General features: G+C 42.6%; 1 protein-coding gene across 1 annotated transcript in view; it reads left to right on the top strand.

The window, feature by feature from the left end:
• The window catches only part of LOC309858453 (putative serine/threonine-protein phosphatase 4 regulatory subunit 1-like), a 50,227-nt gene that overhangs the window by 12,106 nt on the left and 15,840 nt on the right, over positions 1-22,281 (top strand). Inside the window, exon 3 of the mRNA XM_082751140.1 lies at positions 15,820-15,952. Coding sequence (XP_082607266.1) covers positions 15,820-15,952 — 133 coding nt within the window. The remainder of the gene's footprint in view (positions 1-15,819; positions 15,953-22,281) is intronic.

Raw genomic sequence — 22,281 nt, 5'->3', positions numbered from 1 at the left:
TTTATTTTTTCTCACCTTTCCACTTAAAGCCAATTCGAGTGTGACTCTTCAGTCAGGTTGGTGGCTTTGTGTGAAATCTCTGACTTCCCCAAACTGCTCAAAGGCAGCAGACACTCGTGTACTTTACTCTGCTTTTCTCTTCTCTTCATCTGGAATGTTCTTTTTCCCTTTCCCAGATTCTTTCTCTCTTCCTTTGTGGTGAATTCCTACCTGCCGTTCAAGGCCCAGCTCAAACATCATTGTTGGAGGGAAGCATCCTGTCTCCCCCTCCCTCTTCCAGACAGAGCTGGTTTTTCCCCGGTTTGTTTATACCCGTATCCTATGGCTCTTGCCACCTGAGTATTGTGGGTTGTTATGTATGTGACGATCTTTGTTCCCTGGGGAGCTTTGGAGTCCCGGACCATGTTTTTCTTGTCTCTGGATCACCAATACTCTGTCGAATATTGAATGATGGTTTACTTTTGTCACTTGAAGTTAACCACAATGGGAGGAAAATATGTTTGAGGTGGGTTTGCTGTTAACATGCTTTCTGTTTTGGTACTAGATCATTTGATCTTTTTCTTAATGTAAAATGGACTGCAACATTTCTTTGTTTTTCTTAGATTATATGTACTTACTTTGAACCTGTAAAGCACATTCACCTACCAACATTAATTGAAACATTAATTCGTGCTTAGCCGTTTTAAGACAGATTGGTGTCTTGTGAAAAGCATCAACGCACAGGCGAGTGCTCGAGGATCCATTGTGTTTCCGCTAGAGCCTCCTCATCTCATTTATCTCATGCCCCAGATTGTTTTAAATGATGAATATACTGGCAGTGTTCATTATTTTTAGTAGATGACCCTTGAGTTAGCATAAAAGAGGATAAATCCTTTTTTTCCTCAGAGTCGTAGGTTCTAGAAATACGTTTTTCTGGCGGAACTTTAAATCAAGGAATAGGGTTTTATTTTATTTTTTGAAATTTTTATTTAGTTACCTATCCTCAGGTTAAAGGATTCTAGATTATGTGACTCTTTGTTAATTGATCAGGACCTTGTCAAAGAGGAACCAATCTCATCCTGGGTTGTATGGGCGCAGGGCTACTGCTGCAGAACCACTTTGGTTTTGGTTGGATGGTGGAGGTAAGCTGCATATCTTTTAGCTGATTAGCTGGGTTATTAAACTTGGCCTGTCCCTCCGCAGGGCAGGTGGAAGCCACAGCCTCTGCCTGGATTGTAGCAGAGCCTCTGGGATACTGGCCATACAGTTCAGGGAGTCATGGTGGCACGTGGATGCATGGCAGCCTGGGGGCAGGGTGCTGAGCATAAGATGATGGGAGAGGCCACCCATCCGGATGTAGCAAACTAGCAGTTCTTCCAAGCCATTCCCCTACTGGTCTTTGTTAGCTTTAAATTTTTACTCATTTTTGGTAAAGGGTCAGTGATGTTCTGTGTAAACTTGCCAGTGAACCTGATGTGTGGCAGAATCCCAGAGAGTGGCCATGGCTCAGAAGTCCGTCATGGCAGAGGTGGCAGATCAAGGCAGTCGGGGTCAGTCTTGGTTTTTAGATTTTAAACTGAGCCAAGAAGGCTTGAAGTTACTATTAGAAGCTGTTTTGATAAGAACACTTCACTTTTCTGCATTAAGCTTTCATGAATGGAGTGGGCAACTATTTATTTAAATATAAGAAAACAGAGAAAAAAATTGAACAGGAATTATTTATTTGCTACTTCATGTTTCATTTCTAACTTGAAAGCTTGAGATTCCTGATGCTTGTGGGTGACCTGGACTTGTTGGGTCTGAGAATAATCGACTGCTCATGATATCACCATGTAGACCTCAGTTCTTATTCCTGTGAACAGTTCACCAGACAACATGCCCTCTTAGCAGTGGCTAGAAATGTAAATTCTAGAAAATTCTTTATCAGAGCAGGAATCATTTTATGTGCTGCTGCCACTGTCGGGCACAGCAAGCTTGCTTGGCAGATCTTCATTATTCATTCATTTAGTTGTTCAGCAACTTCAGCTGAGTGCCTACTGTGTGCCAGGCATATCAATGAGTTAAAATTTTTGGTGGGGGGGGGTTGGATGGGGGAGTGAACCCAGCTGATAAACAGTAAACATAGGAAGTAAACACTTTATGTGTTATAAGGGGATAATTTCTCTGGAAAAATAGAAAAAGAGATCATGGCAGGGTGGGGTATAGGTGGGAGGCTAGCTTCAAAAGGAAACTAGGAGCAGATGAATGAGCAAATCTTAAAGAGGAGAAGGAGGGGACACCTGGGGGGCTCACTTGGTTAAGCAACTGCCTTCGGCTCAGGTCATGATCCCAGGGTACTGCATCAGGCTCCCTGCTCAGCCTGCTTTTCCCTCTGCCTGCTGCTCCCCTGCTTGTGCTTGCTCTTTCTCTGACAAATAAATAAATAAAATCTTAAAAAAAAAAAAAAAAAAAAAAAAGAAGAAGAGGAGAAAAGAGGTTGTCAGGGAGGACACTCTGGGGAGGAGAGTTCCAGGCAGGGGAGTCATCCTGCAGTACAAAGGCCCTTGGAGTGTTTGGGAAGTAGCAAGGAACCATGTGGCTGGAGGAGAGGGCAGTGAGGGGGAGAAGGAGTAGTGAGAGAGCTCAGAGAGGCAAAGGTGGGCCAGATCTTCCCTGCTGACCCCAGACCCGTCCCCTCCTGGGACCAGCGATTTAACATGGGCTGTTCAGGTGGTAACTCCTGATAGTCTTTCTCTTTTACAGTGTTTCTCAAGTGGGGACTTATGGCAGTGTCTGGAGATGTTTTTGATTGTCACAACTGTGGGAAAAGAAGCTCCTGGCAACTAGCGAGATGAGGCCAGGACTGTCACTGAAAATCTCTTGATGCACAGCCTCTGCCCCAGAATGAGTATGTCAGTTGTGCCGGGGCTGAGAACTCCTGCTCTGTTACTATGTAGTTTATCAGCTGTTGCTTGATTTAGTTTGTCTTGGAAGACTTAATGAAAAAAGCATTAAAACATCATGGGAAGAGGTTATTAACCACAGTACCTGGTCCAACGCCTTCACAAGTGACATTGAAGATACTGCTGGCTACTTTCATTCACTTTGTGGAAAAGGGAGCCAATCCTTGCTTGCATGTACATTTTAATAAACTCTGGTGCTTTCATGAAATAGTTTTAAAAAATCTAGTATATCATTTGTAGGTTAATAGTAATAATCTCAATGATAATCTCATTAATTTAGCCTCAGGTAGGATCTTCTAATTTTGAAAGGGGCCAGGATATTGATCCACACAAGAGAAAAAGTTTACCTATACCAAAAAAAGAAAAAAAATTTTTTTCAGTACTTGAAATAAAAGGCATTATTATTTGCACATGAATATGATGTCATTAGTGGAAATATTTTCCTTGGATTACACTAATCCATTATTTTTCAGAAGTCAGTCATTTCTGAGTTCAGTTTTTCTGTTTTTGCTTTATTTGTTTATCATCTATATTTTTCTTTGTATCAATAACTTCTTTTTTGGAAAACTTCAGGTTTGGAAAACCTGTATCAGTTCCTCAACATGAAACGTAACCAAAATATCGTAAGATAATAAAATAACCTTAAATTCTAGATAGACATAGCTGCCTGCCCAAGCTTCAGAGCGTGAGGTCTGTACTGTATGAAAAAGGAAGATGAGCCAGTTTTACTGACTTAATAGCACCTGAAGACAACTGTGTTGATGTCATTAGAGAATTGGGTGGGAAGAACTTGCCCACTTTGTGACTTAGTGATACTTACTTAATGTACCTTCCCTGAGCCACACTGGGGGGACATGATGTCCCAAGCTGTACTCTGAAGTCAGGTAGCCGCACGGACGGGGTCGGAGCTGCAGTCAGAGTGTGTGGGACCAACTTGGGGTGCTAGGGAGGCTAGTTCTCTGGCTCTGAGTAGCCACCAGCAGCATATTCATGCACACTGCCCCCAGACCCCAGGACCAGCCACATTTACGTAACATGCACCTTTGTTCTGTATAAGAGGAAATACATAGCTTCAGTTCTTTTAAGATTTTATTTATTTATTTGACAGAAGGAGATCACAAGTAGGCAGGGAAGCAGGCAGAGAGAGAGGGGGAAGCAGGCTCCCCGCTGAGCAGAGAGCCCGATGCGGGGCTCAATCTCAGGACCCTGGGACCATGACCTGAGCCGAAGGCAGAGGCTTTTAACCCATTGAACCACCCAGACGCCCCCATAGCTCCAGTTCTTAAAATGAAACAAAACAGAAATCCCTGCAGCTGAGATCTCTTACTGGTTCAGATGTGCTTTACACATCCTCACTCCCTCTGCCCGTCCTTACATATTTACTATGAATCCCCCGTTTCTTTCTACTATACTCATTGTTAGGATGATTGTGTACTTTTGATTAACTCATGCATTTTATACTGAATACTCCAGTTCCTTCCTTCCTTCCCTCCTTCTTGTATTTACCTGTTGTAGGGTAGTTTTTGACCTGCTTTCTTCCTTTTTGAAACTCAGATCTCTCACTTTTGCAAGCAGGAGTGAATGAATGTCCTGGTTGCTTTGTAACTCAGGTTGTGGGGGTGGCTGGCCGCCACGTCTCACGTTCGTTGTTGTGGAAACTAGATTTTCTCTGCTTTCTCAGGGGCTGCTGGACTCCTGAATTGAATCCTGGTAATCAAAGTCTCGGGAGACTGACTTCTACAGAAGCCAATATTTATTAAGTGTCTGCTGTGTGCCAGGCATTATATGACACGGTCCCAGGGTTTTAAAGGGTCCCCACGTCTAGCTGTGGAGACAGAAACCATCTACTTAGAGTTAATAATGCAGCACTTTATGTAAAACGGTGAAACCTGACCACTGTAGAGTTCCATTTATTACCCTTCTGCTTTATGTTATTGTTTTCATTATGTGGTGTATCTGCATATGCTAAAAATTCCGCAGTACAAAATGATCATTTTTGCTTTGCATCACTCCAGACTATCAGACCTATTTTTGAAGAAATTAAGAGGAGATACAGTTTTTTAAAAATTTACCCACATATTTACCATTTCCAGTGTTGGAGAGTCCCTTGGAAGATCCAGTTTCAAAGTGGGATCCTTTGTCCTTAGCCTGCGAGCACTTCTCCCCCCTTTTCCCAGAGTCTGTGTCGGCTGGCTCTGCTTGAAAGGGTGTGTGACAGATAAACTCTTTGTTCCTCTTCATGGTGATCCAGCATTGTCTTTAGTTCATCATTCTTCCCGAGGGCGTCTCAATGGCTGTCTCCTCCTGGATTGCCAGTTTCCCTGCAGTCCTTCCCAGGGGAGGCCTCCTGTGTTCTACGTTGGCTGTTCCTGGTGCGACGCTCCCTCGCTCCAGGCCTTCAAATCCTTCTCGGTGCGCAGTGGTCGCTTTTGTCTGCTGTTTTCAAGGTCATGGGCAGTTTGGCTTGGGTGTGTCTAGGTGTGGTTTTCTGCACGTGTTTCTTCTGGAGGTTTGCTAAGATCCTTGATAAGGTACACTTGTTTCTATCACCAAATTCGGGAAATTTGCTGTTATTTGATGACTCAGTTAAGTCTGCCCCTTGAATTTCTAAACCGCAGATATTGTTTGAGCTTCCGAGTTTTTATTCGGGTGTTTTAGTAGGTAGCATGTCATGCCAGGTGTACTTCCTTCGTGTCCATGAGCACTTTTTTTTTTTTTTTAAAGATTTTATTTATTCATTTGGCAGAGAGAGAGAGCAGGAGCAGGGGGAGCGGCAAACAGAGGCGGAGGGAGAAGCAGGCTTCCTGCCAAGCAGGGAACCTGACGTGGGGCTCAATCCCAGGACCCCAGGATCATGACCTGAGCCAAAGTCAGATACTTAACCACTGAGCCACCCAGGTGCCCGCATGAGCGCTTTCTAAGCGTTGCTTTTACATCCTTGTCTGTGTTTCTAGCATTTGGGTCCCTTCAGAGTCATTCTTTTTTAGCTTTCTTTGTTTATTGAGTAATTTTGGATTAAAACCTGAATATTGTGACTGTGATGCACGGTACAGTCTCTGGATTCTGTTACATGCCTCCAAAGAGTGTTTCTTTCTTTGTTTTGTTTCGATACTTTTCTTTTTTTTTTTTAAGATTTTATTTACTTAAGAGAGAAAACTATTTGGGGGAGGGGCACAGGGAGAGGGAGAAGCAGCCTCCTTGCTGAGCCGGGAGCCCAGTGTGAGGCTTCCTCCAGGGACACCAGGGTCACGACCTGAGCGGAAGGCGGATGCTTAATGGACTGAGTCACCCATGTGCCCGTGTTTCAGTAGCTCTTAAATGAGGTGCCATCATTAACTCTGTCCTGTGACAGGTAGTCTCCCAAATCTCAGCTCAGTTCTCTTAGCCTTGGCTGTGCTGTAGAGTTTGCCACAAATGTGTATGGCTTAGGAGTCAAGCTCGATTTCAGGCCAAGTTTAATAGAGGCTTCACCCTCTGTTGTTTCTCTTTCTAGAACCTCCCTACCCCACCCACACCACACACAGTTTGTAGTGGCTATGGTTGCCTTTCTGAAGCCTCGAAACAGAAACATCAGCAGTATTAGTAATATAATGTGCTCAGCGACTTAATCATAACAGCAGCTGATCTTTTCAAAGTTCTGGTGTTTCGGATGCTGTGTAACTTTATCTGACCATGTGATGTCCTTTTTTCTACAGGCAGCCATCATCTGAGGCAGGTGTCCATTTTTCCGGGGAGGGAACTGAGAATCAGAGAGGCGGATGTCTACCCAGAGTCCCATACCTGGTTAAGAAGCAGGTGGGATTGCAGAACTAGGTCTTTTGACTCAAGACCCCACACCTATTGGTTATAAGTAATACACCTCTAACATCTTTTAAGGAAGAGATCCGGGATTTAATTTGTAATCTTTCTCTGCTTTTTTGGTTTGTTTTTTTTGAGGGTTTTTTGATGCTTTTCTTTGCCATGGGTATTCTGCAGTGCACCCAAGGCTGGATTTGTTATTAATCCCTCATTCAGGGTTTGTACTTCTTCAAATTAAATATGCATTTTTCCCCATTCTGGAAAATTGTTAGCCATTATCTGTTTGAATATTGCCTTTTCCTATTTTCATTAATCCTGCTTTGAGAATTCTCACTGGACTTACCTCAGACGTCAGCCTTCCATTCTTCCTGTGCCTTAACTGCCGTCCCCATATTTTTCAGTTCCTTTTTCCTCTGTGCAGTGTTCTGGGTGATTTGTCAAATCAGTCTTCCAGCTCACTAACTCTCTCTTGAGCTGTGTCTAAACTGCTATTTAAGCCAGCTACTGAATTTTTAATTAAATTGTCTCTCTTTTTCATTTCTACGTGGCTTTTTCAAATGCGCCCTTTCTTCCCACTCATATTTTTATTTTGCTTTCATTTTGATATCTATGTTTTAAGTCCTACTAATTCTATGCATAATTATTTGATAATCTATTTTAGATTTTTCTAATATTTTTAATCCTAGGGATGTAAATTCTCATTTGCTGTGTCTGCTCTTTCTCTTGACGGTGTAACGGTATGTGTTTGGAATTTATCTTCCACAGGGATTGCTTTGTGAAATTGCATGCTTTTTGGATTGTGAAAGGCTCTTGTTTGCTTGTGCTAGGATGCCTGGAATTGCAGTACCTCTGGACGCTGGTCCTCCCGAGAGCTCGTAGTGGGGCTCCTGTGCTTGCAGGTGGTGTAAGTTGACTCAGCACTTGTAGTTCATGTAGGCCTGTGGTTCGATCTCTCAGGATTGACTTCCCCTCCCCCCACTCCCACTCTAACTGTAGTCCCTTTCCTCATCTGTTTTTGGGGGCTTGGTTTCAAATTCATGAGTGCCATTTATCCCCATGTGGCCTTTAGAGATCTTAGTGCCTAGGACCTATATGTAGGTCTTAAATGTTGATCATAGGGTGTTGTCTTATGCTAATTGTTCTCTCTTTGATTACCATTTTCCTTACTGGCTTTGAGGATGTCCTTTCTGCCTTTCCTGCCTTCCTGCGTTTTTAAAACATTTTATCTGAATTTCTATATTTTTTTATTTTTTCTGTGTTTATGGTGGAAAGGGGTTCCTTTCTCTTCACCTCTACCGTAAGTTTTTGAAAATCACAGTTACGGGGATTTTAATGTAGTTGTCAAAGTGCATGCTTCTATGGTCATCTATGCTAGGTTAAAGTAGTAATGATGGGGATAGGAAAAGGGGACTTATGTTAGAATAAAAATCAGAATATTGGTTTTTTTGCTTACTAAAATGAGATGAATATTTGCCTTGAAGGCTAAGGTATTCAGGCTCATAGATGAGCACTTCCCCACTGAACAACCTCTAGAGTAAGAACTTGACAGCACTTTTTTACCACCATTCAAGGGCAGATAGCACCATTCTGACCAATATGAATAGCCCAGCAATTTTAAGATACATTCCTGCATGCCTTTAAAATGAATTGAGACTTTACCTGAAGAACACACACGAGTCCCTGTGGTCTCATAAGTACTGTGCATTCTCTGGCTGTGAGTCGGAGTTCTCAAGGAGACTAAGATCTCAAGCTCACTTTATAAATACAGAATCAGAGCGAAGGGCGTTAGGTACTCTTAAAAATTCTTTTAATCAGCGGTGCCAGCAACTTGTCAGGTATTTTCATTCTAGCCTTTGTAAGGTGGGCTTGGGGAGAATAGAAGAATAGCCAGCCTTCTTCCAGCTTTCCTCCCTCCCATCTGTCCTCTCTTCCTCTCTCCCTCCCTTCCTCTCTTCCTTTTTCCTTTTTCCTTTCTTTCACCTGTACTAAAGTATAATTTATATGTAATAATATTCACTGAAGGGCAGTTTGTTAAAATGAGTCTTAACAAGTATGTTCTCTTGTGTGACCACAACCACACAACCACAACCAGGAAATGAAACATTTCCTGCACCTACCGGAAGTCATGTCTTGACCATTTGCCATCAGACCTTTCCCACCCCGATCTAGACAACCACCGAACTGCTGAATATTAGTATGTTTTTATCTTTTCTAGAATTTCATGTTGCCAGAATTATGCAGAATGAAATCTTATGTGTCCAGCTTCTTTCAGGTGATACAGTGCTCTTGAGGTGCCTCTGTATGGTTGCATATTAGTAGCTCATTCCCTTTTATTATTGAGAAGTATTCCTTTGTATGGATAGGCTACAATTTGTTTAGCCGCTTAGTTGATAGATATTTTGATTATTTCCAGTTTTTGGCTATTTATGAATAAAGCTGCTATGAACACACAAACACAAGTCTTAGTATAAACACACATATTTTCACTTCTCTTCTGTAAATGCCTAGGAGTGGGATTGCTGGCTTAGATGGTAAGTGTATATTTATTTTTTTTAAGTAACTGCCAAACCATTTTAGGAGCTGTACCATGTTGCATTTTTACCAGCAGCATATGAGAGATCTAGTTGCTCCTTGCCAACACATTTAATAGAGTCAGTTTAAAAAATTTTCTTAGCCTTCCTAGTGGGTGGGTAGTATTATCTCACTGTGGTTTTAATTGACATTTCCCTGATAACTAATGATGACTGATGATGTTGAACATCTTTCCTTGTGCTTAGCTGTCATTTGTGTATCTTCTGTGATGACATATCTATTCAAGTTTTTGTTTTCCTATTTTAAAGATTGAACTCTAAGAGTTCTTTCTATATTTTGGATATCAGATGTGTTTTATAAGTATTTTCTTCCAGTCTATGGCTTGGTATTCCGTTTCCTTTTTTTTTTAGGTTTTATTTTTAAGTAATCTCTACACCGAACATGGGGCTCAAACCCACAGCCCCGAGAGCAAGAGCCACACACCCCAATTGGTGTTCTGTTTCCTACCAATGTCTTTTGAAGAGCGAAAGTTCTCCGTTTTGTTCAAGTTGAATTCATGCGTATTTCCCATGCTTTTTGTACCCCCTCTAAGAAATCTTTGCCTAACTAAAGAACACAAAAGATTTTTCTCCTATGTTTTCTTCTAGAAGTTTTATCATTTTATGGTTTTTATGTCTATTATCTATTTTGAGTTAATTAAGGACAAAGGACATTTCCCCTCACCTTTGTATTCAGTTATTCTAGCTCTGTTTGCTGAATTAAATTACCTTGGCACCTTTGTGAAAAATGCATTGGGTTTAGATTTGTGGATCTATTTGAAGATTTTATTATTTATTTATTTTAGGTGGGATAGGGGGAGGAGTGGAGGGGGAAGGAGAGAGAGGGGGAAAGAATCTCAGGCAGACTCCGTGCTGAGTGCAGAGCTCGGCTTGGGGCTTGATCTCATGACTCTGAGATCAAGAGTCAGATGCTCAAATGACCCAGCACCCAGGCACCCTAGCAGTCAGACACTTTTACTTCCTTTTTTAAAAATTGTTAAAATCTTATTTGTTTTATTTTTAAAAAGATTTTATTTATTTATTTGTCAGAGAGAAATCACAAGTAGGCAGAGGGCAGGCCGAGAGAGGGAGAGAGAGAGAAAGAGAGAGAGAAGCAGGCTCCCTGCTGAGAGCCCCATGCGGGTCCATGACCTGAGCCGAAGGCAGAGGCTTTAACCCACCCAGGCGCCCCATCAGTCAGGCATTTTTTAAAGAGATTTTATAAAATGAGAAAAAAGTTGTCGTTTATATGGACCATTCCTAAGCCTCTTCTTTTATTCGAGTAGTTTCAGGTTTCTGTCTGGGCATCATTTTCTCCTGCTTATGGAACTTCCTTTTACATTTCTCATAGTACATGTGTGCTGGCAGTGAATTCTTTCCGCTTTTGTTTGTTTGAATAAGCCTATTTCCCTTTACAATTGAAAAAGATTTCTTCAAGTAAAGAATGCTGATTAGTGTTTTTTCTTGCAGCACTCTGAAGATATCATCATCTTCTTCCTTAATGATTTTGACATGAAGTCTATTATTAATATCTTTTTAAAATGTATTGTGTTTTTTTTCCTGACCACTTTTTAAATTTTTTTCTTGATCACTGATTTTTAGCAATAGATTGTGTTGTACTTCAATGTGATATTTCATTATGTGTATTCTGCTTGGGGTTTGTTGAGTTTCTGGAATCTGTAGGCTTATAGTTTAGGTCAAATTTAAAAATGTTCAGCTCTTCTAAAATTTTTGATGCTTTCTCCATCTCTCTTTTTGCCCTCTGCTTTTCTTCTGGGACTCGAGTTCTATGTATGTTATGGTGCTTGATAATGTCTCCAAAATAACTGATGCTCTATTCTATTTTTTTTTTCCTGTTTGTGCTTCATTTTAGATAGTTTCTATTGCTGTACCTTCAAGTTCTTTGATTTATTTCAGTTCTCTAATCTGTCATTTCTTTTAGTTTATGTTTTGATTCAGTTGTTATGTTTTTCATCTCTTGAATTAACATTGGGGTCTTTTTTATGTTTCCATTTCTTTCATCAACATACCCATGCATTTCTGGAACATATGGAGGTTTTTTTTTTTTTTTTTTTTTGATTGATTCACTTATTAAAGAGTGTGCACGTGTGTGTGTGTGCATCCTTGTAGGAGTGTGGGGGGGAAGGGGCAGGGAAGAGGGAGAGAGAAAATCTTAAGCAGACTCCATCCTGAGCATGGAGCCCAGTGTGGGGTTTGATCTCACCACCCCGAGATGATGCCCTGAGCCGACACCAAGAGTTAGATGCTTAACTGACTGAGCTACCCGGGCGCCCCGTAATTGTTGTTAAAGATCATTTTCTATTCCATCATCGCTGCTATTTTGGGGACTTGCTCAGTTTATTCATTTTTCCTGATTATGGTCATATTATTTTGCTGCTTTTCATGCATGGTAATATTTGATTAGATGCCAGACATTAAGAATTTTGGGGGTGTTAGATTTCACAGTACAAATTGTCTAAATCTGCTAATGTTGGATCTTATTATGGTATCTAGTTAACTTTTTTAGATTGGACTGGATTCTGGTGAGGCTTGATGTTAGCTCCATTGGGGGGTCTAGAGCAGGCTTTAGTCTAGGCTCATTTAGCCACTACTACAACAGTGCTGTGTGTCACAGGTAGGTAGAGACTGCTGCCCCATGCACGTGAGTGCCGGGAAGGACCTGCTGGCTCCTTTCTTGTGGTTCCTCCCCAGTCTCTGTAGTGTCTTCTCGTGTGTACACTGATCGGTACTCGCTGGAAGCTTCCGGGGGCCACTCTGTTGGCGTGTGCTGCTCCCTCCTTTGCAGACTTCAAGGATGTTGGCCCCCTTGCACTTCTGCTCTGGAACTCTAGAATCTCTCTGGGTGGTCAGAGGTGGCTGTCTCTGGGCCCCTTGTTTGTGTCCCTTTTCTGAGGGCCCTCGTCTGTGCTGCCTATTGTCTAGTGCCTGAAAACCTGTTTCATGGATGGTTTTCTGGTCTTCTAGATGTGTAAAATGTGAGGGTCTGTTACCATGTTGGCTGGAAACTGAAGTCTTTTGCCTTCTTCAGTTGCTCCAAGACCGTAGCCCTTCCCTTTGGGTGTGGTGTTCTTCGATTCCTTCAGCCTTCATCTTAGTAGACTTTCCTGCATGTTGGAAAGAGCACTGCCTGGAACGCAGAACACTTGGGTGCTAAGAATCCTGGGTCTGCTGCTGTCTTTGGGGACACGTCTGTTTAGCCGTCCACAAAATAAGGGAATGTGTCAAGGCTCCTTCTTTATAATTCTGTATTATAGCAGTCTTTTTCTTTGATTTTTTAAAAAAGATTTTATTTATTTATTTGACGGACGTGGGGGACACAAGCAGGGGGAGTGGAAGAGGGAGAAGCAGGCTCCCCACTGAGCAGAGAGCCTGATGTGGGGCTTGATCCCAGGACCCCAGGATCATGACCTGAGCTGAAGGCAGACACTTAACAACTGAGCCACCCAGACACTCTGGTATTTGTTTTCATTCAAGTTTCTTTTGGCGGCGTCTTTCCTCATTTTGCTACTTTTTTTTTTTTTTTTAAAGATTTTATTCATTTATTTGACAGAGAGAGATCACAAGTAGGCAGAGAGAGGAAGGGAAGCAGGTTCCCCACCGAGCAGAGAGGCTGATGTGGGGCTCTATCCCAGGACCCTGGGATCATGACCTGAGCCGAAAGCAAAGGCTTTAACCCACTGAACCACCCAGGTGCCCCTCGTTTTGCTACTTTTTATGGAGCACCTACTGCTTGGCAGGTCCTACACTGGGCATGCGAGGGTGACAGCGCTTTCACGGAGCTCCCAGAGCCACTGGGAGACACGCACGAAACAGTCACAAACCCGTTGCCGCTACTTTTGTGGGGATCGTTAGGACAGAAGGGCCCACAGCTCTGGGAGAGGCTGTAACAGGAGAGCGGCCGCCTCTTTAGGGCAGGGGCAGGGGTGGGGGTGGTAAGATGTGAGCGTGTCCCAGGCAGTGGCAGGGACATGTAGAAGATCATTGAGATGAAGGATTTTGGTGAATTCGAAGAGCTAAGGGAAGGTCACCGTGCCTGCAACTCAGATGGGCAGGGGGCGGGCTTTCTTTGAAAATGAGAATGCAGGTTTCCTCTGGCGACACAGCGTGGTGGTGTCTCGAGTCTGACTGTTGGAGTTGAGGTTCTGACCTGCTCCTCTCTAGCCCTGTGGCCCCTGGCAGCTTTCTCAGCTTCTGTCAGCCTCAGCTCTTTCACCAGAAACATGGGGACGATGTGGTTGTTGACAGAATGTCATGAACCGCTGCTTACACAGAGCTTTGAGCACAGTTCCCGGAAGTGACCGATGAACATTAGTTATTACCGGTGTCGTAATACCGGTGGTTTATGGCTCTTATTTCCGTGTACACAGTTAGTATAATGTTTTATAGTTAGCATAGTAGACTCATTAATATTCTCTATTAACAGTTATTCTTTTGTGAAACTAATTGCAAAGTTCTTTAGTTCTCCGGCAGGTTTTTTGAAGAATGCCTGCATATTTTTTGTTACTTTAAAACAGCAGTTCTTAACCTATGAGTACACAGGTGGACCTCGGAGGATCTTTTGAAACCCCAGATTCTTTTTTTTTTTAAAGATTTTATTTATTTATTTGGCAGAGAGAGATCACAAGTAGGCAGAGAGAGAGAGAGAGAGAGAAAGGGAAGCAGGCTCTCCGCTGAGCAGAGAGCCCGATGTGGGACTCGATTCCAGGTCCCTGAGATCATGACCTGAGCCGAAGGCAGCGGCTTAACCCACTGAGCCACCCAGGCGCAGTTTTGAGTATGCATATCTGTGGCCATTGTCAGGTTCCAAAATTATCTGTGATTCCCAAAAGTTTAGCAAACTGCTTTATTTTTTTAAAGATTTTATTTATTTATTTATTTATTTATTTATATTTGAGAGAGAGAGAGAGAGAGAACATAAGTAGTGGGGGGGCAGAAGGAGAGGGAGAGGACTAAGCAGACTCTTTGCTGAGTGGGGAGTCCGACGTGAGGCTTGATCCCAGGACCCTGAGATCATGACCTGAGCCAAAGGGAGACACTTAACTGACTGAGCCATCCAGGCACCCTGTGAACTCTGCTTTAAATTTAATGTTTTAAAGTCCACTGCAGGCTAGGTCCACACTGTTTGTAAATATCTGTGGGACGGAGGCTGTGTGTTTCTCCTGGGCCCTGAAATGCACCGAAAATAGCTCATACAAAGTGACTGTGGTTAGTGGGACTTGCCTGTGACTCAGTGGGGACCCATTCCTCCCTGGCAAGGATCCTGTAGAAATGATGTATTTGATTGCATCACACATCTATTTTCAACAAATGTATACTTCTTTATTAAAATTCTCTGGGTAACTGTTACACAGTGTAAATTTTTAATAAGCTCTAATTACTAGCGTAGAAGAATTTGTGGAGAAAAAAAATGTGGTTAGTGTTTCAAAGTAAATACCTCGGCACAAACGTGTCATTTCTTATTTTAAACTCTTATCAGTTACTGCCTAAATTAACAGTTTTTTCTCTCTGCCAGGTGGGAATCCTCTGCTTTTTTTGCATGACTAGTGCTCTTTACCCAGTTATTTCAGTGCAGGTGGTAGTAGGGAAGCATTTATGCCCCTGGAGCGTGGGTGGGTAAAGGGTGGTGGCCACGGTCAAGGTTGGACAGATTATGAGTGAGGGGATAAATCCTGCAGGTCTTGACATGCCCAGACTCCCTTGTTTCAGCGTTCTGATGGAGCATTCTGTATCATCCCTGATGAAAGAACATGGGAGTGTAGACAGGTTAAATCACTTACTGTGGTCACACAGCCAGTAAGTTGTGGTTGGGGGAGTCATTGTAGGGATGTTTGACTCCAGTGCCCATGAGTTCAGCCATGCCACTCCACTGCACTGGAGGGAGGGTCTTCCTGCCCTCAGCTGGGGGTGAGGGGAGGAGCAGGCTTCGGGGTGCTATGTCCAGTATGACCACAGGCTCATTTTTGGCCAGAGTGGGGAGTTGGAGGAAGCTGTTGGACATGCACGTTGCGGGGGGGAGGGAGGTCTGGTCGGGTGTTCTCCTGTGGTTTGATGGGCGTCAACATCACATGTTCAGGAAGCTACATGACCAGCACATTCAGGTCAAGACAAAATAAGGGATCGACTTTCTAGCATATTCTTGCTTATGAGGCCAGACTCCTGTTTTGCTTTTGATCATTTTACACCTGTTTGCATAGCACATCATGGAGGTTTCTCGTAGGGTCCTGACTTCCCTGGTAGAGGAGAGGTTCCGGACTATCCATGTTGACCCGAGGTGACTCACGCCAGATTGGTGGCACTGAAAGGACACTTAGGTTTTCTTTATGACTCTGGTCTTGTCATCCTTCTCTTGGGTTCTAAACCTACCTAGTTCATTGTAGATGAATTGTCAAGTTTGGGGACCCAGAGGCTCCCACGGGACAGGGCCATGAGGGTAGAAATCATGCTGTGAGGGCCTGCCCTTGGCTCAATTGTGACCTGATGAATGTGGTTTTTCCCCTCTTCCCCTTTAGATGGATTTGAAGACTATGGCCCAGATCGTGACAGCGTGAGGGTAACGGCCTTTCTGGACATCCCAGGCCAGGAAAACCTGCCTCCACTCGCTCGCCTGGAGAAGTACGCTTTCAGTGAGAACATCTTCAACCGGTGAGCGCCTCAGCCTTTCCCATCCTTACAGCCCTCTGCGGAGTCTGATTTAAGCTGACAGTGGTCGCCACTTCTCTGTGACAGCTTTGAGGACCCTTGTGGGTGAGGTGGAGTGGGGGCTGTTTCCAGGTGGCTGGGATTCTGTCTGAACGGCACCCTTTGATTAGGTTTTCCCATTACTCTTGTTACTGTCTTACTGATCACCTGGTGAGCCAGGAATAAAATGCTGATGAGAGTTAATGGGGTTTAAACAATTAGGATTGCTAACTGGGTTTCTTTCGCACGTGCTGTCCTCAGAAGAGGAAAATGTGTTGCCTAATTGACAAACCGTAGTCAGAGCATTGCTCATTCGTTCTGCTTCTTGACTGTCCTGTGCTCCGGGACTCTGATGCAGCCATCCTGCTGTGTTGTGTTGTCACTCCTCATGGGGCTGGCAGGACTCTACTCTAGCCTCAGACCGTGCGTCTTCAACGGGTGACCTTGACTCTTCCGTCAGGAAGAAAGCGGAAGCTAAGACATCTCTTTCCACTGACAGTCTGCCCCGACCCAAGTCTGAGGGCATTCTTCCCTCCTGCCTCAGAGAGCGAGGTGTGTCTCTTCTGGTCTCCATTCCTCCATCAGATATGCCTTCTGTCTTCTGCCTTTTCCGTCTTGCCTGTGACGCACTCCCTTTCCATCCACCCACAGCCCTGGTGTGTTTCTTGTCCTGAACTATCCTCCGGACTTGCCCACCTGCAGCCTTTCCTCGCATCTTTCCTTAAGTACACCATTCTATGTAAACTGGACGATGCTTGCTGAGTCTCTCCTCTGTATCTGCTTACTGTCTGTGTCTCTTGAACTGTAGAAGGCTCACGGGCCCTGCTGCTGAGTGAGTCCGCTTACTGTGCCAGTGTTACAGAGCGGGAAATCACGGTGCTCTGAGTGGTGTCTTTTGACGAGCAGTTATGAATTTAAATGTGGTTCATGGTTTCTCAACTTTTTCTTTTATGCTTAGTGCTTTCTTCTCATGTATAAGGAACGTTCTCTTCCCTTAAAACCATCAGGGTAGTTCCTTATGGGGCACCTGGCGCACTTAGTCGGTCAAGCATCTGAGTCTTGATCTCAGCTCAGGTCTTGACCTCAGGGTCCTGAGTTCAAACTCCGATTGGGCTCCATGCTGGGCGTGAGCCTACCTAAAAAGAAAAGGGAAAAAAAGGTATTGCCTTATATTGTCTTCTTGAAGTTTTATTGTTTGACCTTTCACATTTGGATCTGCAGTCCCCCTGGAATTGCTTTCTTTGTGTATGATGTGAGGTAGGGGTCAAGTTTCGTTTCCTTCCATGTGTTATGCACTTGACCCAGTGCGATTTATTGAAAATACTACCTTTTATCTGTGCTCTGCTTTACCACCTTGGTCTTAAAGCAAGTGTCCATATCTGGACATCCTAGTCTGCTTCCTGGGTCTGCTTATCTGTCGTTGTGCCTGGACCACCCTGTCCTCATTACTGTAACTTTATCGTCAAAATCTAGGAATCGGATAGAGTGAGTCCTCCCACTTTGTTGTTCTTCAAGATTATCTTGGCTGTTCTTGACTCTGCATTTCGAAATGCATTTTAGCACCAGTTCTTCAATTTTTGGGGGGAAAAAACCTGCTGGATTTTCATTGGAATCGCATTGCATCTATAAATCAATTTGTAAAGTATTGACAGACACCTTTACAATATTTAGTTTTCTAATCCTTCCATTTCTTAAAAGATTTGCTTTAATTTCTCGGGGTCTGTGTGTGTGTGTTTCCTGTTGTAGAGATTTTCTGTACCTTTTTCAATTTAGCTCTAGGTATTTGATCTTCCACATGAATGTAAATGGTACCATTTTTTAAGAATTTAAATTCTATTTGCTGCTGATAATGTGAAAATGGAATTGATTTTTATATTTTGACTTTGTCTCCATTGATTATACTGAGTTCACTTATTAATTTTAATAACTTCCCCGGTTCTTGGGTTTTCTGCGTACTGTATGATGTTGTGTTTTGATTTCTTCTTTTCCTATCATGTTTTACATTTTTAGTAGCTACATCTTACCAGCTTAGGAAGAGTTATATTTCAAACTTGTTAAGAGATTATTTTTATATCTTTTTAATTAAAGTTTTTAATTTTTTCAAAGATTTCATTTATTCATTTGAGAGAGAGTGAGTGAGAGAGTATGCATAAGCAAGGGCAGGGGCAGAGGGCCTAGCAGCAGATGTGGGGCTTGATCCCCGGACCCGAGATGTGACCTTAGCTGAAGGCAGATGCTTATGTGACGGAGCCACCCAGGTGCCCCTTAATTTAAAACAATTTAAAAAATTTTTGAGTAATCTCTATGTCCAGTGCGGGGCTTGAACTCACAACCCCGAGATCCAGGGACTCATGCTCTACCAACTTAGCCAGTCAGGGGCCCCCTTTTTAAACTTTTAAAATAACTTCACACTTAAAAGTTTCAAGAGTAGTAGAATTCCTGTCCGTTTTTTACTCAGATTCAGCCGTTGTCAACCTTTTGCCATGTTCGAATTAACATTTACTCTCTCTCTATTTTCACATTTTTTTCTGAGCCATTTGAGAGTAAGTGTAGCTATCACGTTGCTTTCTCTGTGGTGACTCTCGTGTGCGTTTGTCTAACGGGGACATTGCCGTTCGCTTACAGACTCACAGTATAGTGCTCAGAGTCTGGAAATTGAACTTTGATTCAATACTGTTACCTAATATCTAGAATTTTAATAAAGATTTTATTTATTCCATTTGATAGCACGAGAGAGCATGTGAGTCGGGGGAGGGGCAAAAGGCAAGATTCCGAAGCTGACCCTGCACTGATTGTGGAGCCCGATGCTGAGCTTGATCCCAGGACCCGGAGATTGTGACCTGAGCTGAAGCCAAGAGTCAGATGCTTAACTGACTGAGCCACCCAGGGGCCCTTTAAAGGGGCCCTTTAATCAGATTGTCCAGCGGTCTCAAGAGTTCCTCTAAGTCAGGGTTTTTGTTTGTTTGGTTGGTTTTCAGGTGCAGAATTAACCCAGCGTCATGGGCTGCATTTGATGGTAATGTTTCTTTAGGCTCATTCAGTCTCTAACAGTTTCTTAGCCTTTCTTTGCCTCTCATGATGTTCTTGACAGTTTTGAAGAGCACAGGTGATTTATTACATAGGATAAACTAAGAGTTTTTAAAAATCCTCAACGAGGTCTAAATTTTATATAATGCTTCTTTTACATCTCTTGGGATTATTAGATGCCTTTTCTCCTTTACTGTCTCCTTTTTTTCAACTTTAAAACTTTTTAAAAGTTATAAAATATACCCCGTACAGATAACTGGATATAACGTGTAAGGAGGGTTGTTTTTGTTTTGTTTCGTTTTCAGATTTTATGTATGTATTTGTCAGAGTGAGAGAGCACACGCAGGGGAACAGTAGAAGGAGAGGGAGAAGCAGGCGCCCTGCTGAGCTGGGAGCCTGATCCCAGGACCCTGGGATCATGACCTGAGCTGAAGTCAGATGCTTAGCCATCTGTGCCACTCCGGCGTGCCAGGTGTAAGGAGTTTTTGTGAGGCACTTGCCCACGTGGCCGTTACTGAGGTCATTCTGGACGTGTGCCCTCCCCACCCTCCTGACCACCACTCCCTCCCTGCCTCGTGGTGACTGCCTTTGGATGCTGATGTTCATCACATCCTTAATTTTGTTTCTGGTCTTAGCACCTAAGGATCTACTTCCAAACAGAATAAGTTAATACTATTAATTTCGAGTTTCTGAACTCTAACTATGTGAAACCATATGGGGTATGTTACTTTGTGGTTTTCCATGTAGTTTTGAGTTTGTTCATTTTGTAACAGTGTTGTTTGAATATACTGACGTTTTCTCTGTTGGAGTAACTCACGTTTTCTCACTCTTATTAAAAACTCTGCTATGAACAATTCAGTATATATATCTGGGCACACATCAGTCCACATGTCTGCCAGGCACGTAGCCAGGTGAGCCTTCCTGTGTGATGAGTAATGCTTGTCTTCTACTTCAGGAGACAGTGCCAGTTTCCAAAGTGATCGCACTGGTGCACACTGGTGCACTCCCACCTTTCCCCAACATTTTATCTGCCAATTGGTATTGTCAGATTTTAAGATACTAGCCAGTCTGGTTGTGTGGTAGTATATGTAACGGTACTGCTTTGTGATTTTAATTCACATCTTTATGAATTTGAACACCTTCTCATATGTTTGTTGGGCATCTGTATTTCTTTCTTTCTTTTTTATTTTTTAAGATTTTATTTATTTATTTGACAGAGAGAAATATCACAAGTAGGCAGAGAGAGGGGGAAGCAGACTCCCTGTTGAGCAGAGAGCCCGATGTGGGGCTTGATCCCAGGACCCTGAGATCATGACCTGAGCTGAAGGCAGAGGCTTAACCCACTGAGCTACCCTGGCATCTGTATTTCTTCTTTGTATTTCCTTTTTTTCTTTTTTTTGTGAAGTGCCCATTTAAATCTTTCTTTGGTATGGGAAAGTTGGATTCTTTTTTTTTATTATTGACTTGTAGGAACTCTTTGTATATTCTGGCTTTCAAACCTTGGTGAATTACGTATGGCAAACATCTTCCCTCGTCCTGTGGCCTGTGTTTCATCTCTCTTTACAGTGTTCTTTGGTGACCGGAAGCTGTTCATTTTGATGTAAATATATCAACATTTTACTTTATCCTTCGTGCACTTTGGAACTTCTCTAAAATGTCTTCCTCTACCTCAAGATCATAAGTATACTGTTTTATATTGCTTTAAAAGCTTTATCTTTTTTTTTTTTCTTTCACATTTAGGTCTACAATCCATCTGAAAGTAATTTTTGTTCATTGTAAGAAAGCAAGGGGTCCAGCTTCATTTTCTCAATTGTCACAATACCACTTATCTAAACTATGTCTTTTCCCCATTACTCTGGGGTACCACCTCTGTTCTAATCTCCAGCCTATAATACTCCTTGTCTGGACTGTCTCTTCTTCCAATATTCTGTCTTCCCCTTAGCCACTGCCACACTGTCTTGCTTACCTGAGTGAGCAAGATTTGCCCTCTGTTTTTCTTTGATGTGATTTATTATTCTTGGTCCTTTGTATTTTCATATAAATTTTAAAATCTGTTCATCAGATTCTAATAAAACAAAACAAAAAACTATTAGGATTTTTAAAAACAGCCTCTTTCTTTCTTTCTTTCTTTCTTTCTTTCTTTCTTTCTTTCTTTCTTTCTTTCTTTCAGGGTTTTATTTATTTGAGAGAGAGAGCCCTAGAGAGAGAACAAACACAAGGAGGGGGGGAGCAGGAGAGGGAGAAGCAGGCTCCCCACTAAGCAGGGAACCCTACGTGGGGCTCCATCCCAGGATCCTGGGATCCTGACCCTGAGCTGAAGGCCAACACTTAACCAGCTGAGCCACCCAGATGCTCCCGCCTATTTAGGATTTTGCTTGGGTTTGCACTGAATGAATAGGTTGGTTTGGAGAGTATTGCCCTCTTTACAATATTTAGACTTCCAATCCATAAACATGGTATATCTTTCTATTTGTGTAGGTTTTCTTTAATATCCCAGTAAAAGTTGGTCATTTTCTCTGTAGAAGTTTTGTGCTTTTTTGCTGGTGTATTTGAAAGCATATCCAAAACAGGATATCATTTTATCCAGCTAAAGACTTAAATCTGGGGCATCTGGGTGGCTCAGTGGGTTAAAGCCTCTGCCTTCGGCTCAGGTCATGACCCCCAGAGTCTTGGGATCGAGCCCCGCATAAGGCTCTCTGCTCAGCAGGGAGCCTGCTTCCTCCTCTCTCTCTGTCTGACTCTCTGCCTACTTGTGATCTCTGGCTGTCAAATAAATAAATAAAATCTTTAAAAAAAAAAAAAGACTTAAATCTAACTGCAGTATCATTATCAGATTCAACCCAATTAATAATAATGCCTTCCAGTCTACCACTCTGTGTTAAATTTTCCCTAACTGCCTCAGATATGCCTTTTTTTGGTTGATTTGTTTGAATCATGATCCAAATAAGATCCACACATTTCATTAGGGATATGTGTCTCTTAAGTTTTCTTTTTGTTTATAGTTTTTTTTCCCTTTTGATCTTAAATCTCTTTTAATCCCTAATTGATTCTTCCTCTCATCTTTTCTCTATATTGTCTGTTTGTTGAAGGGGTCACTAATATTGTAGAATTTTCTACACTCTGGACTCGGTGGCCATTATTCTCATGGCGTGATTTAACATAATCCTTTGTTCTTTGTATTTTCTGTAAACTGAAAGTTACACTCGGAGACTTGATTAGATTCTGCTTCAATTTTTTTTTTTTTAAACAATACTTCTTGTGTTGTT

This window comes from Mustela nivalis (assembly GCF_964662115.1).
Source record: "Mustela nivalis genome assembly, contig: HAP1_SCAFFOLD_2510, whole genome shotgun sequence".
NCBI lineage: Eukaryota > Metazoa > Chordata > Mammalia > Carnivora > Mustelidae > Mustela > Mustela nivalis.
This window is presented reverse-complemented; position numbering and strand designations above follow the sequence as displayed.